We start from the raw sequence: 23601 nt of genomic DNA, 5'->3' as shown, positions 1-23601 counted from the left end.
TGTGTGAATACTTATGTAAATGAGATATCTATTTATTTTTAATACATTTGCAACAATTTTTTTATTCACTTTGTCATTATGGGGTATTGTGTGTAGATGGGTTAGGGGAAAAAATCTATTTAATCAATTTTTCAATTCAGGCTGTAACACAACAAAATGTATAAAAAGTCAAGGGATAGGAATACTTTCTGAAGACACTGTACAGGTATGTGAAGAAAATATTCTCACTACTCTCAGGTCGGCAGTCCTGTAGTACTTCACCTGTAGCCACTTGCGCCCCAAAACAAGTAGGCTAATTTGAAATCATTATGTCAGTCTCAAACTGGGGTTGTAAATAATGAATAAGTTCAAGCTCAACAAAAATATTGTCTGGTATTGTGTAGTTAGTATATTATAAATAATTGAATACAAAAATCGGTAGTATTAACACATTCAAAACCGGGATCATAAATATTTATTTATTTTACCTTTATTTAACTAGGCACGTCAGTTAAGAACACATTTTTATTTTCAATGACGGCCTAGGAACAGTTAACCGCCTTGTTCAGGGGCAGAACGACAGATTTTTACCTTGTCAGCTCGGGGATTTGACCTTGCAACCTTTCGGTTACTCGTCCAACGCTCTAACCACTAAGCTACCTGCACAGACAGTGAGAGATATCCACGTCAGACACTTACTGCACATTCAGAGGAAATATTGAGAGAGGCTGTCAAACTTTTTTGGGGGGACACAAATATAGTGAACATCAAACTGAAACCTGAGTGCACATATTATAAATCACCTTCACATTTCTGTCCCTTTCTTCCAATCATCTCTCCCTACACTGTACCTAAAAAAGGAGAAAGAGAAAGTCAATATACAAGGTTCACGATCAATAATATTTATTTGCGAACTTGTACAGGGGTAGACACGAACAATAAAGTGATATCTGAATGAAAATGATTATACACAAGTTGGGGACACACCTTGTGGTCAACAAGGTCAAATAAGGTCAAGGCCTGTTGTCAGCCTGAGCGCCAGTGTGGTGAGCTGGGGTCTGGTAGGTGCCCTCCTTCACCATCTTGTCCCGCTGCTTACGGATCTCATACAGCCTCTTGTGCTACAGACACAGAAAGAGAGAAAGAGATGCACGGAGAGTGAGAGAGATATCCACACCAGACACTTACTGCACATTCAGGGGAAATATTGAGACAGGCTGTCTAACTTGAGGGGGGGGGGCAAAAGCTCAAAACTTCTTAGGAGATATTCGTTTGTTTTTTCAGCTCATTGCTGATCAAAACCACAATTCTCTTCATTGATCAACTCAATGTATTTTTAACAACAAAAACAGCCAAACAACAAAATAATCTCCTTCAAATCCTTTAATCAACAGCAAAGCGTTCTCCAACTATCCATGAAGTACTTTTTTCTTAAAGTAGAGCTGGACAGGATGGAAAGGGTGTGAACGTTTAAACATTCAAATGTTTAAAGGAAATTGGGATACTTAATAATAAGAAAAATCCCTAACTGAAAAACATTTTATTTTACGTAGATGCCGAAAGTAAACAGCATAGTGGGTCAATAAGAGCGCAACAATAATTCCGCAACAATAAGAGCGTTGAAGCACAAGGCTCAACTTCTCTGCTGTTTTGGTGCCCTGGCTACCACGATGTGAACAGCGTGCAACCCGAACAGCATGCAACCCGTGCAGATACTTTATGTGACTGTGTGAGAAGTGTTGCATCTCGTTTATCTCAATATCCTAGGCTATTCATTGATCATTTGCCCTGCTTTACTGAAGGTGCGAGTCCTGCCTATACTGTGCCCTCCCCTCTCTCTCCGTCCGTCTCTTGCTAGCTCCCAATGAAAGATGCGGCTAATCAGTCTCCTCCAAAAATACTGAATCTTAGGAGTCGATTCCGCTACGAATCTTGACCCTCAGAAATAGGAGTCGACGTGCAAGGGAACAATTATTTGAGTCGACTCTCCACTACTACGCCATCGTCGTTAACAGTTGGAAAATGGCAGAGAAAGGCAAGCGACAGCAGCGAAGTCCTGTGTGGCAATACTTTGAGAAGTTAAATGAGAAGGAAATTCAAACTTTCAAACTTTCACTTTCATTGTGAATTTGCGTGGAATTGTATGAATTTTACATTTAAATGTTAAGAAATTTTTTCCATTCATCACATCCCTAGGATAGACACCCATGTAGGATGACAAGCAGTTATTTTAATCAAAGACATGGACGTCAACTGACAACTCTTCAACAGGTCTTGGTTGATGGAATCACAAGTGTTTACGGGGAAAGGACATGAAACACACACACAATCAATCTTCACAGTTCACACACACACTCTTCAGTACAGATATCCTACACTCACCGTCTTCTCTCTGTGCATGCACTCATAGAAGTCCTCAAACTCTAGCTTGCACTCCTTCTTGGCACGGGTCTGACCAATGCCATCCGCACACTCGATCCACTCCTTCTCAAAGGCGTGGCAGCGCGGCGCACGTTTGTATGGCTGCTCTCCACCCTGGATCAACATCCATTTGTCCATGTTGATGCCCAACTTCCCCTGGAGGTCGATGAACGGCATGATGCTGCAGGATGGGGTGGGAGAGAGAAGAGCAAGGGTGATGCTTAAGGTTTTTGATTAGAAAGGGGCCTTTCTGTGTTTCTGTGGCGTCATGGTTTTGACAATGTATGGCCATAATAACAAGGGATGTAGTCACGAGGAACCAAGCAGAAACAAACTGAATAAAACGGGGAGAGACATACCTGAATTTGTCCAATGAAAACTCTTGTTTTAGTTGCCAAACTGTTTCCATTTGGAGTAAATGGTGTCCTTTGCAAAACATTTTGCAACTGTTTGCTAATGTTAGGGTCTATCGGCTAATCAATACACCCAATGTGTTGGCTGTGAATTAAATCTGACATTTCTCATTGGTATAGAGAGCCCTCTAGCTGTAAATTATTGTTCATAAAACTGGAAGCATCAATATGAATTCAAGAAAAATAGCTAAATGTTCAGTAGAATTAGCTAACTAACGTTACTAGCTCTCGAGAACACTGGGGCCATACCCAGCCATATGCACTAGCATTACAGTACATGAATGGGCAAGCTAGTTAAAGTGGAACTGACAGCGTTTTTACTACTTTGCAGATATGAAATAAACGAATCATAATATCAGTCAAAAATATTCCCAGTTTATACTACAAAACCAACTTTATAAGAAGTTTTAGAAGTAGGTTCTATTGGACTCCACATTCCATGACGTACACTACATGACTAAAAGTATGTGGACACCTGCTCGTCGAACACCTCATTCCAATATCATGTGCATTAATATGGAGTAAATATGCAGTAGGTCCCCCATTTGCTGCTTAAACAGCATCCACTGTTCTGGGAAGGCTTTCCACTAGATGTTGGAACATTGCTGCGGGGACTTGCTTCCATTGAGCAACGACAGCATTAGTGAGGTCGGGCACTGATGTTGGGCGATTAGGCCTGGCTCGCAGTCGGTGTTCCAATTCATCCCAAAGTGTTCGATGGGTTTGAGGTCAGGGCTCTGTGCAGACCAATCAAGTTCTTCCACACCGATCTCGACAAACCATTTCTGTATGGACCTTACTTTGTGCACGGGGGTATTGTCATGCTGAAACAGGAAAGGGCTTTCCTCAAACTGTTGTTACAAAGTTGGAAGCACAGAATTGTCTAGAATGTCATTGTATGCTGTTGCGTTAACATTTTCCTTCACTGGAACTAAGGGACCTAACCCGAACCATGAAAAACAGCCCCAGACCATTATTCCTCCTCCACCAAACTTTACAGTTGGCACTATGCATTGGGGCAGGTAGCGTTCTCCTGGCTTCCTCCAAACCCAGATTCGTCTGTCAGACTGCCAGATGGTGAAGCGTGATTCATCACTCCAAAGAACGCATTTCCGCTGCTCCAGAGTACAATGGCAGCGAGCTTTACACCACTCTTGGCATTGCGCATGGTGATCTTAGACTTGTGTGCAACTGCTCGGCCATGGAAACCCATTTCATGAAGCTCCCGATGAACAGTTATTGTGCTGACGTTGCTTCCAGAGGCAGTTTGGAACTCTTTGGTGAGTGTTGCAACCGAGGACAGACAATTTTTCCGCGCTACGCACTTCAGCACTTGGTTCCTCCTAGACGTTTTCACTTCACAATAATAGCACTTACAGTTTACCAGGGCAGCTCTTGCAAGGCAGAAATGTGACAAACTGACTTGTTGATAAGGTGGCATCCTATGACGGTACCACGTTGAAAATCACTGAGCTCTTCAGTAAGGCCAGTCTACAGCCAATGTTTGTCTATGGAGATTTTATGGCTGTGTGGCTGAAATAGCCAAATCCACTAATTTGAAGGGGTGTCCACATACAGTACTAGAGGTCGACCGATTTGGCCAATTATTGTTGTTGTATTTTTATTTATTTTTTCACCTTTATTTAACTAGGCAAGTCAGTTAAGAACACATTCTTATTTTCAATGACGGCCTAGGAACGGTGAGTTAACTGCCTTGTTCAGGGGCAGAACGACAGATTTTTACCTTGTCAGCTCAGGGATTCAATCTTGCAACCTTACAGTTAACTAGTCCAACGCTCCAACCACCTGCCTCTCATTGCACTCCACGAGGAGCCTGCCTGTTACGCGAATGCAGTAAGAAGCCAAGGTAAATTGCTAGCTAGCATTAAACTTATCTTATAAAAAACAATCAATCAATCATAATCACTAGTTAAACTAGTAATATCATCAACCATGTGTAGTTATCTAGCGTGTCCTGCGTTGCATATAATCGATGCAGTGCGCATTCGCGGAAAAAGGACTGTTGTTGCTCCAACGTGAACCTAACCATAAACATCAATGCCTTTCTTAAAATCAATACACAGAAGTATATATTTTTAAACATGCAAATTTAGCTAAAAGAAATCCAGGTTAGCAGGCAATATTAACCAGGTGAAATTGTGTCACTTCTCTTGCGTTTATTGCACGCAGAGTCAGGGTATATGCAACAGTTTGGGCCGCCTGGCTCATTGCGAACTAATTTGCCAGAATTGTACGTAATTATGACATAACATAGAAGGTTGTACAATGTAACAGCAATATTTAGACTTATGGTTGCCACGTTAGATAAAATACGTAACGGTTCTGTATTTCACTGAAATAATAAACGTTTTGTTTTCGAAATTATAGTTTCCAGATTCGACCATATTAATGACCTAAGGCTTGTATTTCTGTGTGTTATTATGTTATAATTAAGTCTATGATTTGATAGAGCAGTCTGACTGAGCAGGGGTAGGCAGCAGCAGGCTCGTAAGCATTCATTCAAACAGCACTTTCGTGCGTTTTGCCAGCAGCTCTTCACTCAGCTTCAAGCATTGCGCTGTTTATGACTTCAAGCCTATCAACTCCCGAGATTAGGCTGGTGTAACCGATGTGAAATGGCTAGCTAGTTAGCGGGGTGCGCGCTAATAGCGTTTCAAACGTCACTCGCTCTGAGACTTGGAGTAGTTGTTCCCCTTGCTCTGCAAGGGCCACGGCTTTTGTGGAGCGATGGGTAACGCTGCTTCGAGGGTGGCTGTTGTCGATGTGTTCCTCGTTCGAGCCCAGGTAGGAGCGAGGAGAGGGACGGAAGCTATACTGTTACACTGGCAATAGTAAAGTGCCTAGTATTGGCACAAAAGTGTTGGAGAAGAAAGTAAAAGTGCAATATGTGCCATGTAAACAAGCTAACGTTTAAGTTCCTTGCTCAGAACATGAGAACATATGAAAGCTGGTGGTTCCTTTTAACATGAGACTTCAATATTCCAAGGTAAGAGGTTTTAGGTTGTCGTTAATATAGTATTTATAGGACTATTTCTCTCTATACCATATGTATTCCATATACCTTTGACTATTGAAGTCTCATGTTAAAAGGAACCACCAGCTTTCATATGTTCTCATGTTCTGAGCAAGGAACATTAGCTTTTTTACATGGCACATATTGCACTTTTACTTTCTTCTCCAACACTTTGTTTTTGCATTATTTAAACCAATTTGAACATGTTTCATTATTTATTTGAGGCTAAATTGATTTTTATTGATGTATTATATTAAGTTAAAATAAGTGTTCATTCAGTATTGTTGTAATTGTCATTATTACAAATAAACAAATAAAAATCGTCCGATTTAAATCGGTATCTGTCGACCTCTATACAGTACCAGTCAACATTTTGGACACACCTACTCATTCACAAGTGTTAATTTTACTATTTTCTACATTGTAGAATAATAGTGAAGACATCAAAACTATGAAATAACACATATGGAATCATGTAGTAACCAAATATTTTTGATTCTTCAAAGTAGCCACCCTTTGCCTTGATGACAGCTTTGCACACCCGTGGCATTCTCTCAACCAGCTTCACCTGGAATGCTTTTCCAACAGTCTTGAAGGAGTTCCCACATGTGACCGACCATCTCAAAATTGGTCTTATATAGCAAAATTTGAAATTGTGTGTTCTATATTGTAGCTCTGAAGTCTCTACTTTTGTCCAAAATGGTATATCATACACTACAGTTTGTGAACAATGGGAAAGTAATTTTGCTTTGAAAGTTAATAAATTTGTAAACTCACTTTTGCGAAAATGGCCTTTCAATGTTTTGGTACTAAACCCAGCAAAAAAAGAAACGTCCTCTCACTGTCAACTGCATAAATATTTGTATGAATGTACCAAGATTCAACAACTGAGACAAACTGAACAAGTTCCACAGACATGTGACTAACAGAAATGGAACAATGTGTCCCTGAACAAAGGGGTGTGTAAAAATCAAAAGTAACAGTTAGTATCTGGTGTGGCCACCAGCTGCATTAAGTACTGCAATGCATCTCCTCCTCATGGACTGCACCAGATTTGCCAGTTCTTGCTGGGAGATGTTACCCCACTCCTCCAAGCCACCTGCAAGTTACCGAACATTTCTGGGGGGGAATGGCCCTAGCCCTCATCCTCCGATCCAACAGGACCCAGCCGTGCTCAATGGGATTGAGATCCGGGCTTGTCGCTGGCCATGGCAGAACACTGACATTCCTGTCTTGCAGGAAATCAGCTATAATGCTCGTTCTGTGTGTGGTGGCATTGTCATGCTGGAGGGTCATGTCAAGATGAGCCTGCAGGAAGGGTACCACATGAGGGAGGAGGATGTCTTCCCTGTAACGCACAGCATTGAGATTGCCTGCAATGACAACAAGCTCAGTCCGATGATGCTGTGACACACCGCCGCAAACCATGACGGACCCTCCACCTCCAAATCGATCCCGCTCCAGAGTACAGGCCTCGGTGTAACACTCATTCCTTCGACGATAAACACGAATCCGACCATCACCCCTGGTGAGACAAAACCACAACTCGTCAGTGAAGAGCACTTTTTTCCAGTCCTGTCTGGTCAAGCGACGGTGGGTGTGCCCATAGGCGACGTTGTTGCCAGTGATGTCTGGTGAGGACCTGCCTTACAACAGGCCTACAAGCCCTCTGTCCAGCCTCTCTCAGCCTATTGCGGACAGTCTGAGCACTGATGGAGGGATTGTGCGTTCCTGGTGTAACTCGGGCACCTGTGCATGTGTTGTTGCACGTGGTCTGCCACTGCGAGGACAGCTGTCCATCCTGTCTCCCTGTAGTGCTGTCTTAGGCGTCTCACAGTACGGACATTGCAATTTATTGCCCTGGCCACATCTTCAGTCCTCATGCCTCCTTGCATCATGCCTAAGGCAAGTTCAGGGAGATGAGCAGGGACCCTGGGCATCTTTCTTTTGATGTTTTTCAGAGTCAGTAGAAAGGCCTCTTTAGTGTCCTAAGTTTCCACAACTGTGACCTTAATTGCCTACCGTCTGTAAGCTGTTAGTGTCTTAACGACCGTTCCACAGGTGCATGTTCATTAATTGTTTATGGTTCATTGAACAAGCATGGAAAACAGTGTTTAAACCCTTTACAATGAAGATCTGTGAAGTTATTTGGATTTTTACCAATTATCTTTGAAAGACATGGTCCTGAAAAAGGGCTGTTTCTTTTTTTTGCTGAGTTTACTATTGGAGAGCTCTTTGTCTACAACCATTCAGCATCGTTCACACCCTCTTTAGCCCCACCCATCTCTTTAACTTCTTATGGATGCAGGGGCAGTATTGAGTAGCTTGGATGAAAGGTGCACAGAGGTGCCCAGAGTAAACGGCCTGCTCCTCAGTCATAGTTGTTAATATTTGCATAGTATTATTAGTATTGGATAGAAAACACTCTGAAGTTTCTAAAACTGTTTGAATTATGTCTGTGAGTATAACAGAACTCATACGGCAGGCAAAAACCTGAGAAAAAATCCAAACAGGAAGTGGAAATTCTGAGGCTGGTCGAGTTTCAACCAAGATCCCATTGAAATCACAGCAAGATATGAATGAGTATTCACTTCCTACGGCTTCCACTAGATGTCAACAGTCTGTAGAACTTTGTCTGATGACTCTACTGTGAAGGGGGGCCGAATGAGAAGAGAATTAGTCACCACTGCCATGAGGTGACCATGGAACATGAGAGGGAGCTCCGTTCCATCGCTCATCTGAAGTCAAATTAATTCTCCGGTTGGAACGTTATTGAAGATTTATGTTAACAACATTCTAAAGATTGATTCGAGAGCTTCTGGTCAGCGGGGTGGTGGCACTGGGATCCTCATCTCTCCCAAGTGGACATTCTCTCTTTCTCCCCTGACCCATCTGTCTATCACCTCCTTTGAATTCCATGCTGTCACAGTTACCAGCCCTTTCAAGCTTAACATCCTTATCATTTATCGCCCTCCAGGTTCCCTTGGAGAGTTCATCAATGAGCTTGACGCCCTGATAAGTTCCTTTCCTGAGGATGGCTCACCTCTCACAGTTCTGGGTGACTTTAACTTCCCCACGTCTACCTTTGACTCATTCCTCTCTGCCTCCTTCTTTCCACTCCTCTCCTCTTTTGACCTCACCCTCTCACCTTCCCCTCCTACTCACAAGGCAGGCAATACGCTTGACCTCATCTTTACTAGATGCTGTTCTTCCACTAATCTCATTGCAACTCCCCTCCAAGTCTCCGACCACTACCTTGTATCCTTTTCCCTCTCGCTCTCATCCAACACTTCCCACACTGCCCCTACTCGGATGGTATCGCGCCGTCCCAACCTTCGCTCTCTCTCCCCCGCTACGCTCTCCTCTTCCATCCTATCATCTCTTCCCTCTGCTCAAACCTTCTCCAACCTATCTCCTGATTCTGCCTCCTCAACCCTCCTCTCCTCCCTTTCTGCATCCTTTGACTCTCTATGTCCCCTATCCTCCAGGCCGGCTCGGTCCTCCCCTCCTGCTCCGTGGCTCGACGTCTCATTGCGAGCTCACAGAACAGGGCTACGGGCAGCCGAGCGGAAATGGAGGAAAACTCGCCTCCCTGCGGACCTGGCATCCTTTCACTCCCTCCTCTCTACATTCTCCTCTTCTGTCTCTGCTGCTAAAGCCACTTTCTACCACTCTAAATTCCAAGCATCTGCCTCTAACCCTAGGAAGCTCTTTGCCACCTTCTCCTCCCTCCTGAATCCTCCTCCCCCTCCTCCCCCTCTGCGGATGACTTCGTCAACCATTTTGAAAAGAAGGTCGACGACATCCGATCCTCGTTTGCTAAGTCAAACGACACCGCTGGTTCTGCTCACACTGCCCTACCCTGTGCTTTGACCTCTTTCTCCCCTCTCTCTCCAGATGAAATCTCGCGTCTTGTGACGGCCGGCCGCCCAACAACCTGCCCGCTTGACCCTATCCCCTCCTCTCTTCTCCAGACCATTTCCGGAGACCTTCTCCCTTACCTCACCTCGCTCATCAACTCATCCTTGACCGCTGGCTACGTCCCTTCCGTCTTCAAGAGAGCGAGAGTTGCACCCCTTCTGAAAAAACCTACACTCGATCCCTCCGATGTCAACAACTACAGACCAGTATCCCTTCTTTCTTTTCTCTCCAAAACTCTTGAACGTGCCGTCCTTGGCCAGCTCCCCTGCTATCTCTCTCAGAATGACCTTCTTGATCCAAATCAGTCAGGTTTCAAGACTAGTCACTCAACTGAAACTGCTCTTCTCTGTGTCACGGAGGCGCTCCGCACTGCTAAAGCTAACTCTCTCTCCTCTGCTCTCATCCTTCTAGACCTATCGGCTGCCTTTGATACTGTGAACCATCAGATCCTCCTCTCCACCCTCTCCGAGCTGGGCATCTCCGGCGCGGCCCACGCTTGGATTGCGTCCTACCTGACAGGTCGCTCCTACCAGGTGGCGTGGCGAGAATCTGTCTCCGCACCACGTGCTCTCACCACTGGTGTCCCCCAGGGCTCTGTTCTAGGCCCTCTCCTATTCTCGCTATACACCAAGTCACTTGGCTCTGTCATATCCTCACATGGTCTCTCCTGTCATTGCTATGCAGACGACACACAATTAATCTTCTCCTTTCCCCCCTCTGATAACCAGGTGGCGAATCGCATCTCTGCATGTCTGGCAGACATATCAGTGTGGATGACGGATCACCACCTCAAGCTGAACCTCGGCAAGACGGAGCTGCTCTTCCTCCCGGGGAAGGACTGCCCGTTCCATGATCTCGCCATCACGGTTGACAACTCCATTGTGTCCTCCTCCCAGAGTGCTAAGAACCTTGGCGTGATCCTGGACAACACCCTGTCGTTCTCAACCAACATCAAGGCGGTGACCCGTTCCTGTAGGTTCATGCTCTACAACATTCGCAGAGTACGACCCTGCCTCACACAGGAAGCGGCGCAGGTCCTAATCCAGGCACTTGTCATCTCCCGTCTGGATTACTGCAACTCGCTGTTGGCTGGGCTCCCCGCCTGTGCCATTAAACCCCTACAACTCATCCAGAACGCCGCAGCCCGTCTGGTGTTCAACCTTCCCAAGTTCTCTCACGTCACCCCGCTCCTCCGCTCTCTCCACTGGCTTCCAGTTGAAGCTCGCATCCGCTACAAGACCATGGTGCTTGCCTACGGAGCTGTGAGGGGAACGGCACCTCCGTACCTTCAGGCTCTGATCAGGCCCTACACCCAAACAAGGGCACTGCGTTCATCCACCTCTGGCCTGCTCGCCTCCCTACCTCTGAGGAAGTACAGTTCCCGCTCAGCCCAGTCAAAACTGTTCGCTGCTCTGGCACCCCAATGGTGGAACAAACTCCCTCATGACGCCAGGTCAGCGGAGTCAATCACCACCTTCCGGAGACACCTGAAACCCCACCTCTTTAAGGAATACCTAGGATAGGATAAAGTAATCCTTCTAACCCCCCCCCCTTAAAAGAGTTAGATGCACTATTGTAAAGTGGTTGTTCCACTGGATATCATAAGGTGAATGCACCAATTTGTAAGTCGCTCTGGATAAGAGCGTCTGCTAAATGACTTAAATGTAAAATGTAATGATTCAATACATCGTTTGACATGTTTCTACTGACTGTTACGGAACTTTTGGACATTTCGTCAGGTTTTAGTGAACGCGCTTTGTGACTTTGGAATTGTTTACCAAACGCGCTAACCAAAGTAGCTAATTGGACATAAATAACAGACATTATCGAACAAATCAAGCATTTATTGTGGACCTGGGATTCCTGGGAGTGCATTCTGATGAAGATCATCAAAGGTAAGGGAATATTGCATGGTTTGCTTTTTCCGTAAGGTTTTTTTTAAATCTGACACAGCGGTTGCATTAAGGAGAGGTATATCTATAATTCCATGTGTATAACTTGTATTATCATCTACATTTATGATGAGTATTTCTGTTGAAACGATGTGGCTATGCAAAATCACTGGATGTTTTTGGAACTAGTGAATGTAACGCGCCAATATAAACTCAGATTTTTTTATATAAATATGAACTTTATCAAACAAAACATACATGTATTGTGTAACATGAAGTCCTATGAGTGTCATCTGATGAAGATCATCAAAGGTTAGTAATTCATTTTATCTCTATTTGTGCTTTTTGTGACTCCTATCTTTGGCTGGAAAAATGGCTGTGCTTATTGTGGTTTGGTGTGACCTAACAATCGTTTGTGGTGCTTTCGCTGAAAAGCATATTTGAAATCGGACACTTTGGTGGGATTAACAACAAGATTACCTTTAAAATGGTATAACATGCTGACCAGACCGGACACGTCGCGTGCGCGAGCGTCGCAAAAATAAATGTAGAAATCCATGTTATTCAATTATTGCGCGCACCAACGAGCGTCTGCGATGCCAAGGACTAAAAAAGAAGTCGTTACTATTTCTGACGCAGATCGCGCTGAAAGTCATCTCCTCATTGGTATATAGAAGCATGTACCCACGTGCCATCTCCTCATTGGTTATACCCACGTGGGTGATTGAAAGACGTACTTTGTTGCCGGTTGTCGTGGTAATACAATGAAAGTTTAGATGCGATCACCATATAAGTTCAAAGATGAAAAAGCCTGGAAGGAGGAGAGATGACTAGAAACGATTCAGTTGGCCGTTTTATATGTGGATTAATTGTCGGAGTAGAGGTCCTTGTGCATTTCAGGTAAAATAACAACTCAATGTAGGGCACTGCATCGCAGCACTAGCTGTGCCACCAGAGATTCTGGGTTCGGCCCAGGCTCCGTCGCAGCCGGCCGCGACCGGGAGGTCCATGGGGCTACGCACAATTGCCTAGCGTCGTCCGGGTTAGGGAGGGTTTGGCCGGGTTAGGGAGGGTTTGGCCGGTAGGGATATCCTTGTCCCATCGTGCACCAGCGACTCCTGTGGCGGGCCGGGCGCAGTGCGCGCTAACCAAGGTTGCCAGGTGCACTGTGTTTCCTCCGACACATTGGTGTGGATGGCTTCCGGGTTGGATGCACGCTGTGTTATTATGAAGCAGTGCGGCTTGGTTGGGTTGTGTTTCGGAGGACGCATGGCTTTCGACCTTCGTCTCTCCCGAGCCCGTACGGGAGTTGTAGCGATGAGACAAGATAGTAATTACTAACAATTGGATACCACGCGGGTGGGTATAATTTGTGGAACGTTCCAACAGGAATCTGTTCCAAAAACTTCGTAAAGTACAAGGTTGCCAACAAAAAACGCATACAAAGTAGCATGATCACTTCACCTAACTAACTAGCTGCCGAATAGGCATCAACTCACCACGTAGCTTATTCTTAATGTTTGTCCATAGGGTACCAGAGTGAGAACAGACATTTTTTTGGAATAAACGGGGTGAGTGAAAAACTTTATAAAATGGCCCACTCCCTACCCGGTATCTTATTCTGCCACTATACAACTTTGTATGCGTTGTTTGTTTGCAAACTGGTTATTTACAAAGTTTTTGGAACAGATTCCTGTTGGAACGTTCCACAAATTATACCCACCCATACCACGAAATTGGGGAGAAAAAGGGGGTAAAATGTAAAAATAATAATTTTAAAAAATAACTCAATGTTTATATCCCAGGACAAATTAGCTAGCAACAGCAAGCTAGCTAAATAGGACAAATGAATGTTAGCTAGCAAGTGCAAGCTAAATTGCCATACATGTTTAAGTTAGCTAGCTAACTCGCCAAAGCAACGTTGCAATTTGACATTCATACAAGCCCATTATCTAGCTAGCTAGTATTATTAACGTCGTTAATTCCAGCTATGCTAGCTAGCAATATTTAGCAGCCATGCATTTATTTCACTCGACTTTACTGTCTAGCTAATTGTTTAGCTAACGTTAGCTAGCGAATTGTATTGACAAACGAACATACTAACGTAAACGACAGCTAAAGTTAGCTTGCTAACGACAAGACAGGCCGTTCGCGCTGTGTGGTGACTCGCTAAACAATTTCCCCCACATTGTTGTTGCGCAGGCATGTACAATATTATGTTAGGATTGACTTGTCAAACGTTATGTAAATATGGTATACATGTCATTCTTTACCGTGTTTTGGTGAAGTCACTTTAACCTTCTGTGTGGATCCCCTCACTTTATAGTAGAGCGGCCTAAGCCTGAAATCAGATGGTCTTTTGGCAACCTAGCCTATATTTACGACACTACTGTAAAGATCGTAGGGAAATTTCTTAACCCCAGCTGGACTGAACACGTATTTGACTGTAACATTACTATGACCAGTGTTGGGGAAGCTACCAATTACTTCAGACTGGAAGAAGTTAAGCTACACTAAAGTTACCTTTAAGATACTGAAGTTACTTTGAAAAAGTAGTTAACTACATTCAGCCTACGTGATAAATTATATCTAAATCTAAAATGTAATAGACTACAAATTGTAAGAACAGATCACTCTGGAGTCAGATGTATTATAACCTATTAAATGACTAGTTCGACTACAGTACGTGTAGTTCACTACTCCCCAGCACTGACTATAACCAAGTATGTTATGCATAAAGACTTTGATTCATAATTAAAATGTGTGTGTTTCATTCCATTTCCCCAAAAATAACCACAATAAGACAATATTGGTGCAACAGAAAATGTGTTTATTTTCCCAAAATATGTCCACAACGTCTTTAACAGTCCTGTGTGTTCGGCCCCATACAGGGGCTTACAAAACTGTGCCAGGACATACACATTTATATATAATACTTTTATATTACTATTTACAGTATATATTTATAACTATTTTATCCACATCCAGTCATTCAGGGCAGAGCCCCTCCTGTTGTCTGTTTTGCATGTTATTTTGGTATTAATACGTGTCACATATCATTTTTCAAACAATATAAAATCAAAATAAAATCATTGAGTTAATAAAGCCGCATACAAACATGGTCTCTTTTTTGTTTTCTTGAATAAGGCAGCTCCAAAATGCAGGTGTTTCAGCCTAGCTCAGTGCTTTCTGTGGTGGTGGGGCAGCCAGCGGAAAATACGGAGCGTAGGGGTTGGTAATGTTCTCTAGTTGCGCCGTGACTAGCTCAGTGTTCTGTCACTCATGGGGACACTACGTCAATGCAAAATCTACAGGTAGAGCTAAAAAAATTCAAGCCCCTCGGGTGCAGCCATAGAGTTACATTAGAAGTGCCCATCCAAGAAAGCTCAAGGTCATTGGCCACAGATAAAATTAAGTAAAATCTCGTTATATCTACCGTAGCTTTGATTGGACTGATCATGTCAACATCCTACTTTCAAAATCTTAGCTAGCAAGCTAGACAAGCAGTCATCATCATGAATCACATCGACAATCTACTGGCAAATCCTTTTCAATCTTTGTCATATGAAGAGAAATTATAGATAAAACGTATCGGTGCTCATCTGCGATTGGACATAAACATTACACAACAAGTTGGACATCGCAAATTCAACAATGAGTGATTTGGAAGGAAGGCTAACTGCAAGCGTTGCAAAGCAATCACTAGCCTGCTATTCAGTGGAGTGTGTGTGATGTCCATGTCTGGGTTTAAGGGTCTCTTTTCCAAGATTAAAAGGATAAACATTCATGCTGTCAATCCAGCATGACTTCTGCCACGTTCAAAACAACTGGAAACTCGGAACTGGGAAATCTCAGACTTCAGTGAGTTCAAGACAACTGGGAAAAAACAAGCTCCGACTGGAAAAATATGTTTTGAACGGTGGGGCGACGCACAATTGGCATAGCGTCGTCCGGGTTAGGGAGGGTTTGGCCGGTAGGGAGGGTTTGGCCGGTAGGGATATCCTTGTCTCAGTGTCTTGTCCTTGTCTCAGTATGTAAAAAAAATAATTAAAAAAATGTAATAAAATGTATGCACTCTACTGTAAGTCGCTCTGGATAAGAGCGTCTGCTCTTGGCCAGTAGGGATATCCTTGTCTCAGTATGTAAAAATGTAATAAAATGTATGCACTCTACTGTAAGTCGCTCTGGATAAGAGCGTTTGCTAAATGACTAAAAATGTAAAATGTAAAAATGTAAATCCAACTCGGAATTCCAAGTCGTCCAAGTCGAACCCAGGCCTCTTTCTAGAGCTCCGACCGGAAGATCACTGAGGTCATGATTCAACCTTGTTTTTTTTCAGAGTTCCCAGTTGTCTTGAAAGCACCATAAATCCAGAGAATTTGATGAGGAATGCTGCGCCACCTTCCTTGGTCCCTTTCCCCCTCATAACTTAGCCTACTGTTCTGACTTGGTGGTGCACATATAGCCTATAGCCTGTTTTAGATAAATGTAATCATTGAATATTGTAAGAGCTTTCATTGTCTGCTTATATGCCCCCTTTATTTATCCTACAGTTCTGACTTGGTGTACAGGGAGAATACTGTAAGAATGGCCCCTGTTCTGAATTCTGTCACTGTACATTTCAAAAGTGCATAACAAATAGATATATTATATTAGCTCGCTCATCAATGTCTTAATAAAAATTACAGATTGCCTCTTATCTGCTCGTCGTCCACGTATGTCATAGTTTGTACATCTTAATTGTCAGAAGAAACCACATATGTTTAAGCAAGTCAGCCATATCAGCTATGTTTTTTTAAGAGGCTGAATGAACTGTTTCGCTGTCAGACAAGGCCCTGCTGATAGCCAGGTGTAGCGGTGGTAAGGATTCACTCCATGGTGCTGAAAAGAAAGCTATGCTGTTGGGACAGCTTTATATATGTTGGGACAGCTTTATATAGGCCTTAACAGTTTGTGGGCATTGTTTGTCACTGTTATAGTGCTATTAATGTATTGTTTAGTGTTGTGTAGTAGCTTTGCTGGCATGCATCTAAAAAAAATTGGGAAGTTTGCCCCACCAAGATTTACATGCTAAAATCACCACTGTCCACATCTAGGTGTGTTATTAATGGTAAATCCTCCTTTCATATTTAGGAAGTTCTGTTTCAATCTGTGGTACATTCATGTGGTTTCTCATAGGCAGAAATAAGCCAAAACTGAATTACATCAACAGACCATACTAAGCTCTGCCCAATCGTATGATTTGACCCAATAAAGCTTATTTGAAATGAAACGATGTTCCCATACAGAGATTTCTCATGATGTCTATAATAAATGGGGAAATCTTTAAGAACTGAAACTGAAGCACATGGTTTGTAAACAGCAAAAATAAGCTCTAGTAATTATTCTTGAAGAAATTAAAATGAGTCTGCAAAATGTTGTTACACTGTAAAAAGGTTTCTGATAATCAACATTTGGCTATGATTGTACAAGTATGATTTTAAGCAATGGACCAAAACTTGACAATGGATAGCAAAAAATATGAATATTTAAATAAAGTGCACAAGTGCTCATTCATAAATTCACTCGATAGTGGGACCAACAAATACAATCACAAGATGTCCTTCCATTCTACTATAATTGTCTACTGAAAATGTATATTGTGTCTTTGTCTTTATAGTCTTTGTGATTGAGTAGCACACACTTTCAATCTGTCATTCACACACACACACACACACACACACACACACACACACACACACACACACACACACCATTTGAGTGGGTCAGACAGCTAGCATGTCAGAAAGCCAGTGTTCGTCAGTGAGTGCGTCATCACTGTCTAAGGCAGGCAGTCAGTCATTCAAGTGGAACTGTCTGCTGGTTAAGTACTTGTCCATTTTCCGCGGCATCGGATCTCATTAACCCCTAATTTCTTCTTCACTGTGCAGGTGAGATTCAAGTGCAGATCGCATCTAAAAGTCATGTCTCTGTACAAACTACTGTAAACTCCACCAGTGTATTAGGTACGTATTATGCTTGTAGGCCTATACACCCATACAAAACGCAGTTCATGCAGACTCATGGACACAGCAAATAATTCAATTTCAAGATCATTCAAGATCATTCAATTATAAATAGAAAAAAAAAAAGGAAATCAAGCCAATACAGTCCAGTACAAATGCCATACTCACATCCCTAAAAACATCCCCTTTCCATAGTACAAACCCTATTCCCCACAACCCTTCACTCATTGGTGTGCTTGGTGACATTTCACCTTGTTTCCTATTTCTTTGCAGTGTTTCTTGTGGCAAATCTGTATGTCTTGTTAAAAAAATAAAAGTTTGCTTAAGTAGCCAAGGCATTTTTGCACCAAGAAGTAAACAAAAATTGTTGTATTAAATCTCAGAGGTAGAACCCTGCCAATTCTCTGCAAGGAGATCGACATGTTGATAGAAAGACAGACACATGTAGATATGTGTTGTCTGCAGGTCAGATGTTTTGTAAACAAAAAAGCAGCAAAAAAATTACTGAAACGCTCAATCAATCAATGGAGAAAAGCTAAAACAAAAACATTTTGGATTTGTGCAATCTTTGAGAGCTCTCAAAGTCAGTCGGACTCTTAAACATAGAGGATGACGTTATCCGGGGGACAGTGCAGGCTGTCGGAGGTGACAAGGGGTCTGCAGGTGGCCTGGGGTTGAGAGGGCCGGCAGCTTTTGAGATGAGGCGAATCACAGTCGTCTGACGTCAGCTCGGCGATGTCGTCTGATTGGGTATCGGACATCTCCAGGTCGCTGCGGATGCTCTCGGGCTGGGCCAAAGTGACATCACGAAGCCCCTCCCTGAGCGACGCCCCTGGCGACAGGCCTAGTGCTGAGCCAAACAGAGCCCCGCCCCTTCTGGAGCTGCAGTCCTGAGGCTCCTCCCCCCCTGAGCCGGGGCATGCTGCCATAGCAGCAGGGGGCGTGTTTAGGTCTTCCTCACTGGTCAAGCAGAGGTGGCTGGGTTTAGTCTCGATGTCCACCTGGATCTCCAGGTTAGTACAGTCCCTAGGAGAACAAAGGAGAACAAAGACGTTTAGATTCACTAGTCACCATATTATCTGCTGTATCCAGTGTCACCTTGCCTACCATTATAAGTTAACTCAAAGCTGGTTTTAAAACGTCGGTCGGGAACTAAATCAATGGCAGAAATAAATATTTCTGAACCACAAAGTGCTGCCTGCATACCACACAGACTAAAGACAAGTCAGACTCAAGAGAGATTCAAGGAAATTGAGGAGTTGCATCAGAGACAACAACAACGTCAGACCGACAGAAACAGATTGAGACTTGATGGCAAATCAAGGAGGAGGAGCAGATTTTCTCAAGATCGTGTGTGTATGTAAGAGAGAGGGAGATTGTGACACTCACCTGTCAGGTAGTGTGTAGGAGGAGATAATGGAGCCTGCCATGCCCCGGGTGCTGGCACAGTCACTACCCGCTCCCAGACTACCTGTCTCTCTGTGGGCACCGTCCTTCCCCAGCTCCCCTCCCTGGAGCTCCAACCTGGAACAACACAAAACATGATTATTACATGGTTATACCAACAACAGTTATTACAGTGTTCAACATATGTCACATTACATTTACTCAGCAAAAACATTTACAGCAGAGGTTATAAGAGCAGTCCTCATTCAACCAAGATATATAGCTTTCAAAGGGACAACAACAACTGCAGTTATTTTGTCTAAGTCTTACTTGGCCCCTATTTATACCGTCTCCCTGCTTACAATACACATTCCCCGCCATAAGACATACAGAACAGGTTCTCTTCCCTGCTGGGCCCCCTCCATACCTGTTGTATTTGCCAGTCCTGGCTCCAAGGGCGCCCCCGGCCAAAGTGTTAAAGTGGGGGGTGTCCCCCAGGACCCCGGGGGCCACAGAGAGACCATCACTGGGGGAGGTTGTGCTGAGGCCGCTGGCTGCCCCCTCCAGGCTGCTCTCACCCAGGCTGGGGGACTTGAGGGCCCGCCACGCATCGGCCACTGGGGGACAATTATTTGATATTTTTATTTGATGCATGATGAGATATATACAGTTGAAGTCGGAAGTTTACATATACATTATATATATATACATACTGTATATACGTATTTGGCTGTATATACATATACAGCCAAATACATTTTAATTCAGTTTTTCACAATTCCTGACATTTAATCCTAGTAAAAATTCCCTGTCTTAGGATCACCACTTTATTTTAAGAATGTGAAATGTCAGAATAATAGTAGAGAGAATGATTTCTTTCAGCTTTTACATTCCCATTCCCAGTGGGTCAGAAGTTTACATACACTCAATTAGTATTTGGTAGCATTGCCTATAAATTGTTTAACTTGGGTCAAACGTTTCGGGTAGCCTTCCACAAGCTTCCCACAATAAGTTGGGTGAATTTTGGCCCATTCCTCCTGACAGAGCTGGTGTAACTGAGTCAGGTGTGTAGGCCTCCTTGCTCGCACATGCTTTTTCAGTTCTGCCCACAAATGTTCTATGGGATTGAGGTCGGGGCTTTGTGATGGCCACTCCAATACCTTGACTTTGTTGTCCTTAAGCCAAGTATGCTTGGGGTCATTGTCCATTTGGAAGATTCATTTGCGACCAAGCTTTAACTTTCTGACTGATGTATTGAGATGTTGCTTCAATATATCCACATAATTTTCCTTCGTCATGATGCCATCTATTTTGTGAAGTGCACCAGTCCTTCCTGCAGCAAAGCACCCCCACAACATGATGCTGCCACCCCCGTGCTTCACGGTTGGGATGGTGTTCTTCGGGTTGCAAGCCTCCCCGTTTTTCCTCCAAACATAACAATGGTCATTATGGCCAAACAGTTGTATTTTTGTTTCATCAGACCAGAGGACATTTGTCCAAAAAGTACGATCTTTGTCCCCATGTGCAGTTGAAAACCGTAGTCTGACTTTTTTATGGCGGTTTTGGTGCAGTGGCTTCTTCCTTGCTGAGCGGCCTTTCAGGTTATGTCAATATAGGACTCGTTTTACTGTGGATATAGATACTTTTGTACCCGTTTCCTCCAGCATCTTCACAAGGTCCTTTGGTGTTGTTCTGGGATTGATTTGCACTTTTCGCACCAAAGTACGTTCATCTCTAGGAGACAGAACGCGTCTCCTTCCTGAGCGGTATGCCGGCTGTGTGGTCCCATGGTGTTTATACTTGCGTACGATTGTTTGTACAGATGAACGTTGTACTTTCAAGCATTTGGAAATTGCTCCCAAGGATGAACCAGATTTTCTTTCTGAGGTCTTGGCCGATTTCTTTTGATTTCCCCATGATGTCAAGCAAAGAGGAACTGAGTTTGAAAGTAGGCCTTGAAATACATCCACAGGTACACCTCCAATTGACTCAAATGATGTCAATTAGCCTATCAGAAGCCTCTAAAGCCATGACATCATTTTCTGGAATTTTCTAAGCTGTTTAAAGGCACAGTCAAACTTCTGACCCACTGGAATTGTGATACAGTGAATTATAACTTAAATAGTCTGTCTGTAAAACAATTGTTGGAAAAAGTACTTGTGTCATGCACAAAGTAGATGTCCTAACCGACTTGCCAAAACTATAGTTTGTTAACAAGTCATTAAAACGAGTTTTAATGACTCCAACATAAGTGTATGTAAACGTCCGACTTCAACTGCACATGTAGGTAAGAGTTGTTGTTGTATTTTACAGTATTAAGTCTATTAAAGCAAAAATTATAGCTATTGATGTCTTGCTCACCTGTGATTGGACCATCGTCCTCGTCAAAGTCGATCCGCATGCCACGCCCCTTTCCTCGGCTTACGCCACAGCCTCCTCCACGGCACAGAGATATGGGCACAACTCCATAGACATACGCCAACATGATGGGCACACCAATACCCACGCTGACGGCTGCAATCACAGGAGCTGTGATGATTGACAGGGCCACTCCCCCTGTGATGGCCAGGTTCCTCCTGTGGCGATTGGTCTTCATCCCGTCATAATGGGCGTGAATCTATCACCAAAAAAAAGATAGATATTAGTGAAGGTGAGGTGAAGTTATACAGTAAATACACATCCTGAACTTTCACAACAGTCTAACAGTGTAGCCTGGTCCCAGATCTGTGTGTGTGCTGTTTTGCACAATGAGTTGGCAAAACAGCACAAACCGATCTGGGACCAGGCTAGCAAAAAAGGGCTGTTGCAGATAAAATGTCTGTACTGTGATTCAGATACAATTATATTATAAAGCACTTGGGAGAAGTAGGTCATATGTCATGTAAGGGGATTTCTTTCTTTTTTCACAGACTTACAGTGCCTTCGGAAAGTATTCAGACCCCTTGACTTTTTACACATTTTGTTACGTTACAGACTTATTCTAAAATGGATTAAATACAAAAAAATCCTCAGCAATCTACACACAATACCCCATAATGACAAAGCGAAAAGAGGTTTAGACATTTTTGCTAATTTATTAAAAATAAAAAACTGAAATTGCTTATTTACATAAGTATTCAGACCATTTGCTATGAGACTCAAAATTGAGCTCAGATGCATCCTGTTTCCATTGATCATCCTTGAGATGTTTCTACAACTTGGTTAGAGTACACCTGTGGTAAATTCTTTTGATTGGACATGATTTGGAAAGGCATTCACCTGTCTATATAAGGTCCCACAGTTGACAATGCATGTCAGAGCAAAAACCAAGCCACGAGGTCGAAGGAATTGTCCGTGGAGCTCCAAGACAGGATTGTGTCAAGGCACAGATCTGGGGAAGGGTACTAAAAAATGTCTGCAGCACTGAAGTTCCCCAAGAACACAGTGGCCTCCATCACTCTTAAATGGAAGAAGATTGGAACCACCAAGACTCTTCCTAGAGCTGGCCGCCCGGCCAAACTGAGCAATTAGGGGAGAAGGGCCTTGGTCAGGGAGGGGGACCAAGAACCTGATGGTCACTCTGACAGAGCTCCAGAGTTCCTATGTGGAGATGGGAGATCCTTCCAGAAGGACAACCATCTCTGCAGCATTCCACCAATCAGGCCTTTATGATAGAGTGGCCAGACGGAAGCCACTGCTCAGTAAAAGGCACATGACAGCCTGCTTGGAGTTTACCAAAATGCACCTAAAGACTCTCAGAACAAGATTATCTGGCCTGAATGCCAAGTGTCATGTCTGGAGGAAACCTGGCACCATCCCTATGGTGAAGCATGGTGATGGCAGCATCATTCTGTGAGGATGTTTTTTAGCGGCAGGGACTGGGAGACTAGTCAGGATCGAGGGAAAGATGAACGGAGCAAAGTACAGAGAGATCCTTGATGAAAATCTGCTCCAGCACGCTTAGGAACTCAGACTTGGGCGAAGGATCCCTTCCAACAGGACAACGACCCTAAGCACACAGCCAAGACAACACAGGAGTGGCTTCTTGACAAGTCTCTGAATGTCGTTGAGTGGCCCAGCCAGAGCCTGGACTTGAACCCGATCGAACATCTCTAGAGAGATCTGAAAATAGCTGTGCAGCAACACTCCCCATCCAACCTGACAGAGCTTGAGAGGATCTGCAGAGAAGAGTTCGAGAAACTCCTCAAATACAGGTGTGCCAAGCTTGTAGCGTCATACCCAAGAAGACCCGAGGCTGTAATCGCTGCCAAAGGTGTTTCAGCAAAGTACTGAGTAAAGGGTCTGAATATTTATGTAAATGTTATATTTCTGTTTTTTTATTTTATAAATGAGCAAAAATGTCTAAAAACCTGTTTTTGCTTTGTCATTATGGGGTATTGTGTGTAGATTGATGAGGAGAAAAACAATTTAATCAATTTTAAAATAAGGCTGTAACCTAACAAAATGTTGAAAAAGTCATATTAGTACCACCATCTGAGTTACTTTACCTAGGCCTATTACAGCATTACATCTCTGGTTGAGAGTGGATGGTAGGGAGTTGGCTGAGTACA

The 23601-nt window shown here is 43.5% G+C and overlaps 2 protein-coding genes across 4 annotated transcripts in view; both read right to left on the bottom strand.

The window, feature by feature from the left end:
• Positions 1 to 444: 444 nt before the first annotated feature.
• On the bottom strand, positions 445 to 14133 carry LOC139554567 (NADH dehydrogenase [ubiquinone] iron-sulfur protein 5-like). 2 transcript variants are annotated; one of them, XR_011670859.1, is made up of 5 exons: positions 13934 to 14133; positions 2362 to 2581; positions 967 to 1100; positions 783 to 830; positions 445 to 639 (listed from the first exon to the last, which is right to left on the bottom strand). XR_011670859.1 is itself a non-coding variant. In XM_071367466.1 (4 exons), the coding sequence occupies exons 2-3, from the start codon at positions 2575 to 2577 to the stop codon at positions 993 to 995; spliced, it is 324 nt and encodes a 107-aa protein (XP_071223567.1). In that variant the 5' UTR covers positions 2578 to 2581; positions 13934 to 14133; the 3' UTR covers positions 445 to 830; positions 967 to 992. The 2 variants fall into 2 exon arrangements, 1 of the variants encoding a protein (XP_071223567.1); XM_071367466.1 differs by having other exon boundaries at positions 445 to 830.
• Positions 14134 to 14469: 336 nt separating this feature from the next.
• Positions 14470 to 23601, bottom strand: part of LOC139554566 (E3 ubiquitin-protein ligase RNF19B-like) — a 36003-nt gene continuing 26871 nt past the window's right edge. For both annotated transcript variants that reach the window (XM_071367464.1, XM_071367465.1), the window contains exons 6-9: positions 21413 to 21668; positions 19479 to 19668; positions 19055 to 19189; positions 14470 to 18691 (exon numbers count right to left, since the gene is read on the bottom strand). In XM_071367464.1, coding sequence (XP_071223565.1) covers positions 18262 to 18691; positions 19055 to 19189; positions 19479 to 19668; positions 21413 to 21668 — 1011 coding nt within the window. In that variant the 3' untranslated portion in view covers positions 14470 to 18261. The remainder of the gene's footprint in view (positions 18692 to 19054; positions 19190 to 19478; positions 19669 to 21412; positions 21669 to 23601) is intronic.

The sequence above is a fragment of the Salvelinus alpinus genome, chromosome 26 (assembly GCF_045679555.1).
Source record: "Salvelinus alpinus chromosome 26, SLU_Salpinus.1, whole genome shotgun sequence".
NCBI lineage: Eukaryota > Metazoa > Chordata > Actinopteri > Salmoniformes > Salmonidae > Salvelinus > Salvelinus alpinus.
The sequence above is the reverse complement of the archived record's forward strand: the minus strand, read 5'-3'. Positions and strand labels throughout refer to the sequence as shown.

Coding starts and splice junctions, on each gene's coding strand:
- LOC139554567 (XM_071367466.1), bottom strand. CDS start 2,577: ATGCCGTTCATCGACCTCCAGGGGAAGTTGGGCATCAACATGGACAAA. Junction 1,101..2,361: donor GCATGCACAGAGAGAAGACG/GTGAGTGTAGGA, acceptor CTGTGTCTGTAG/CACAAGAGGCTGTATGAGAT.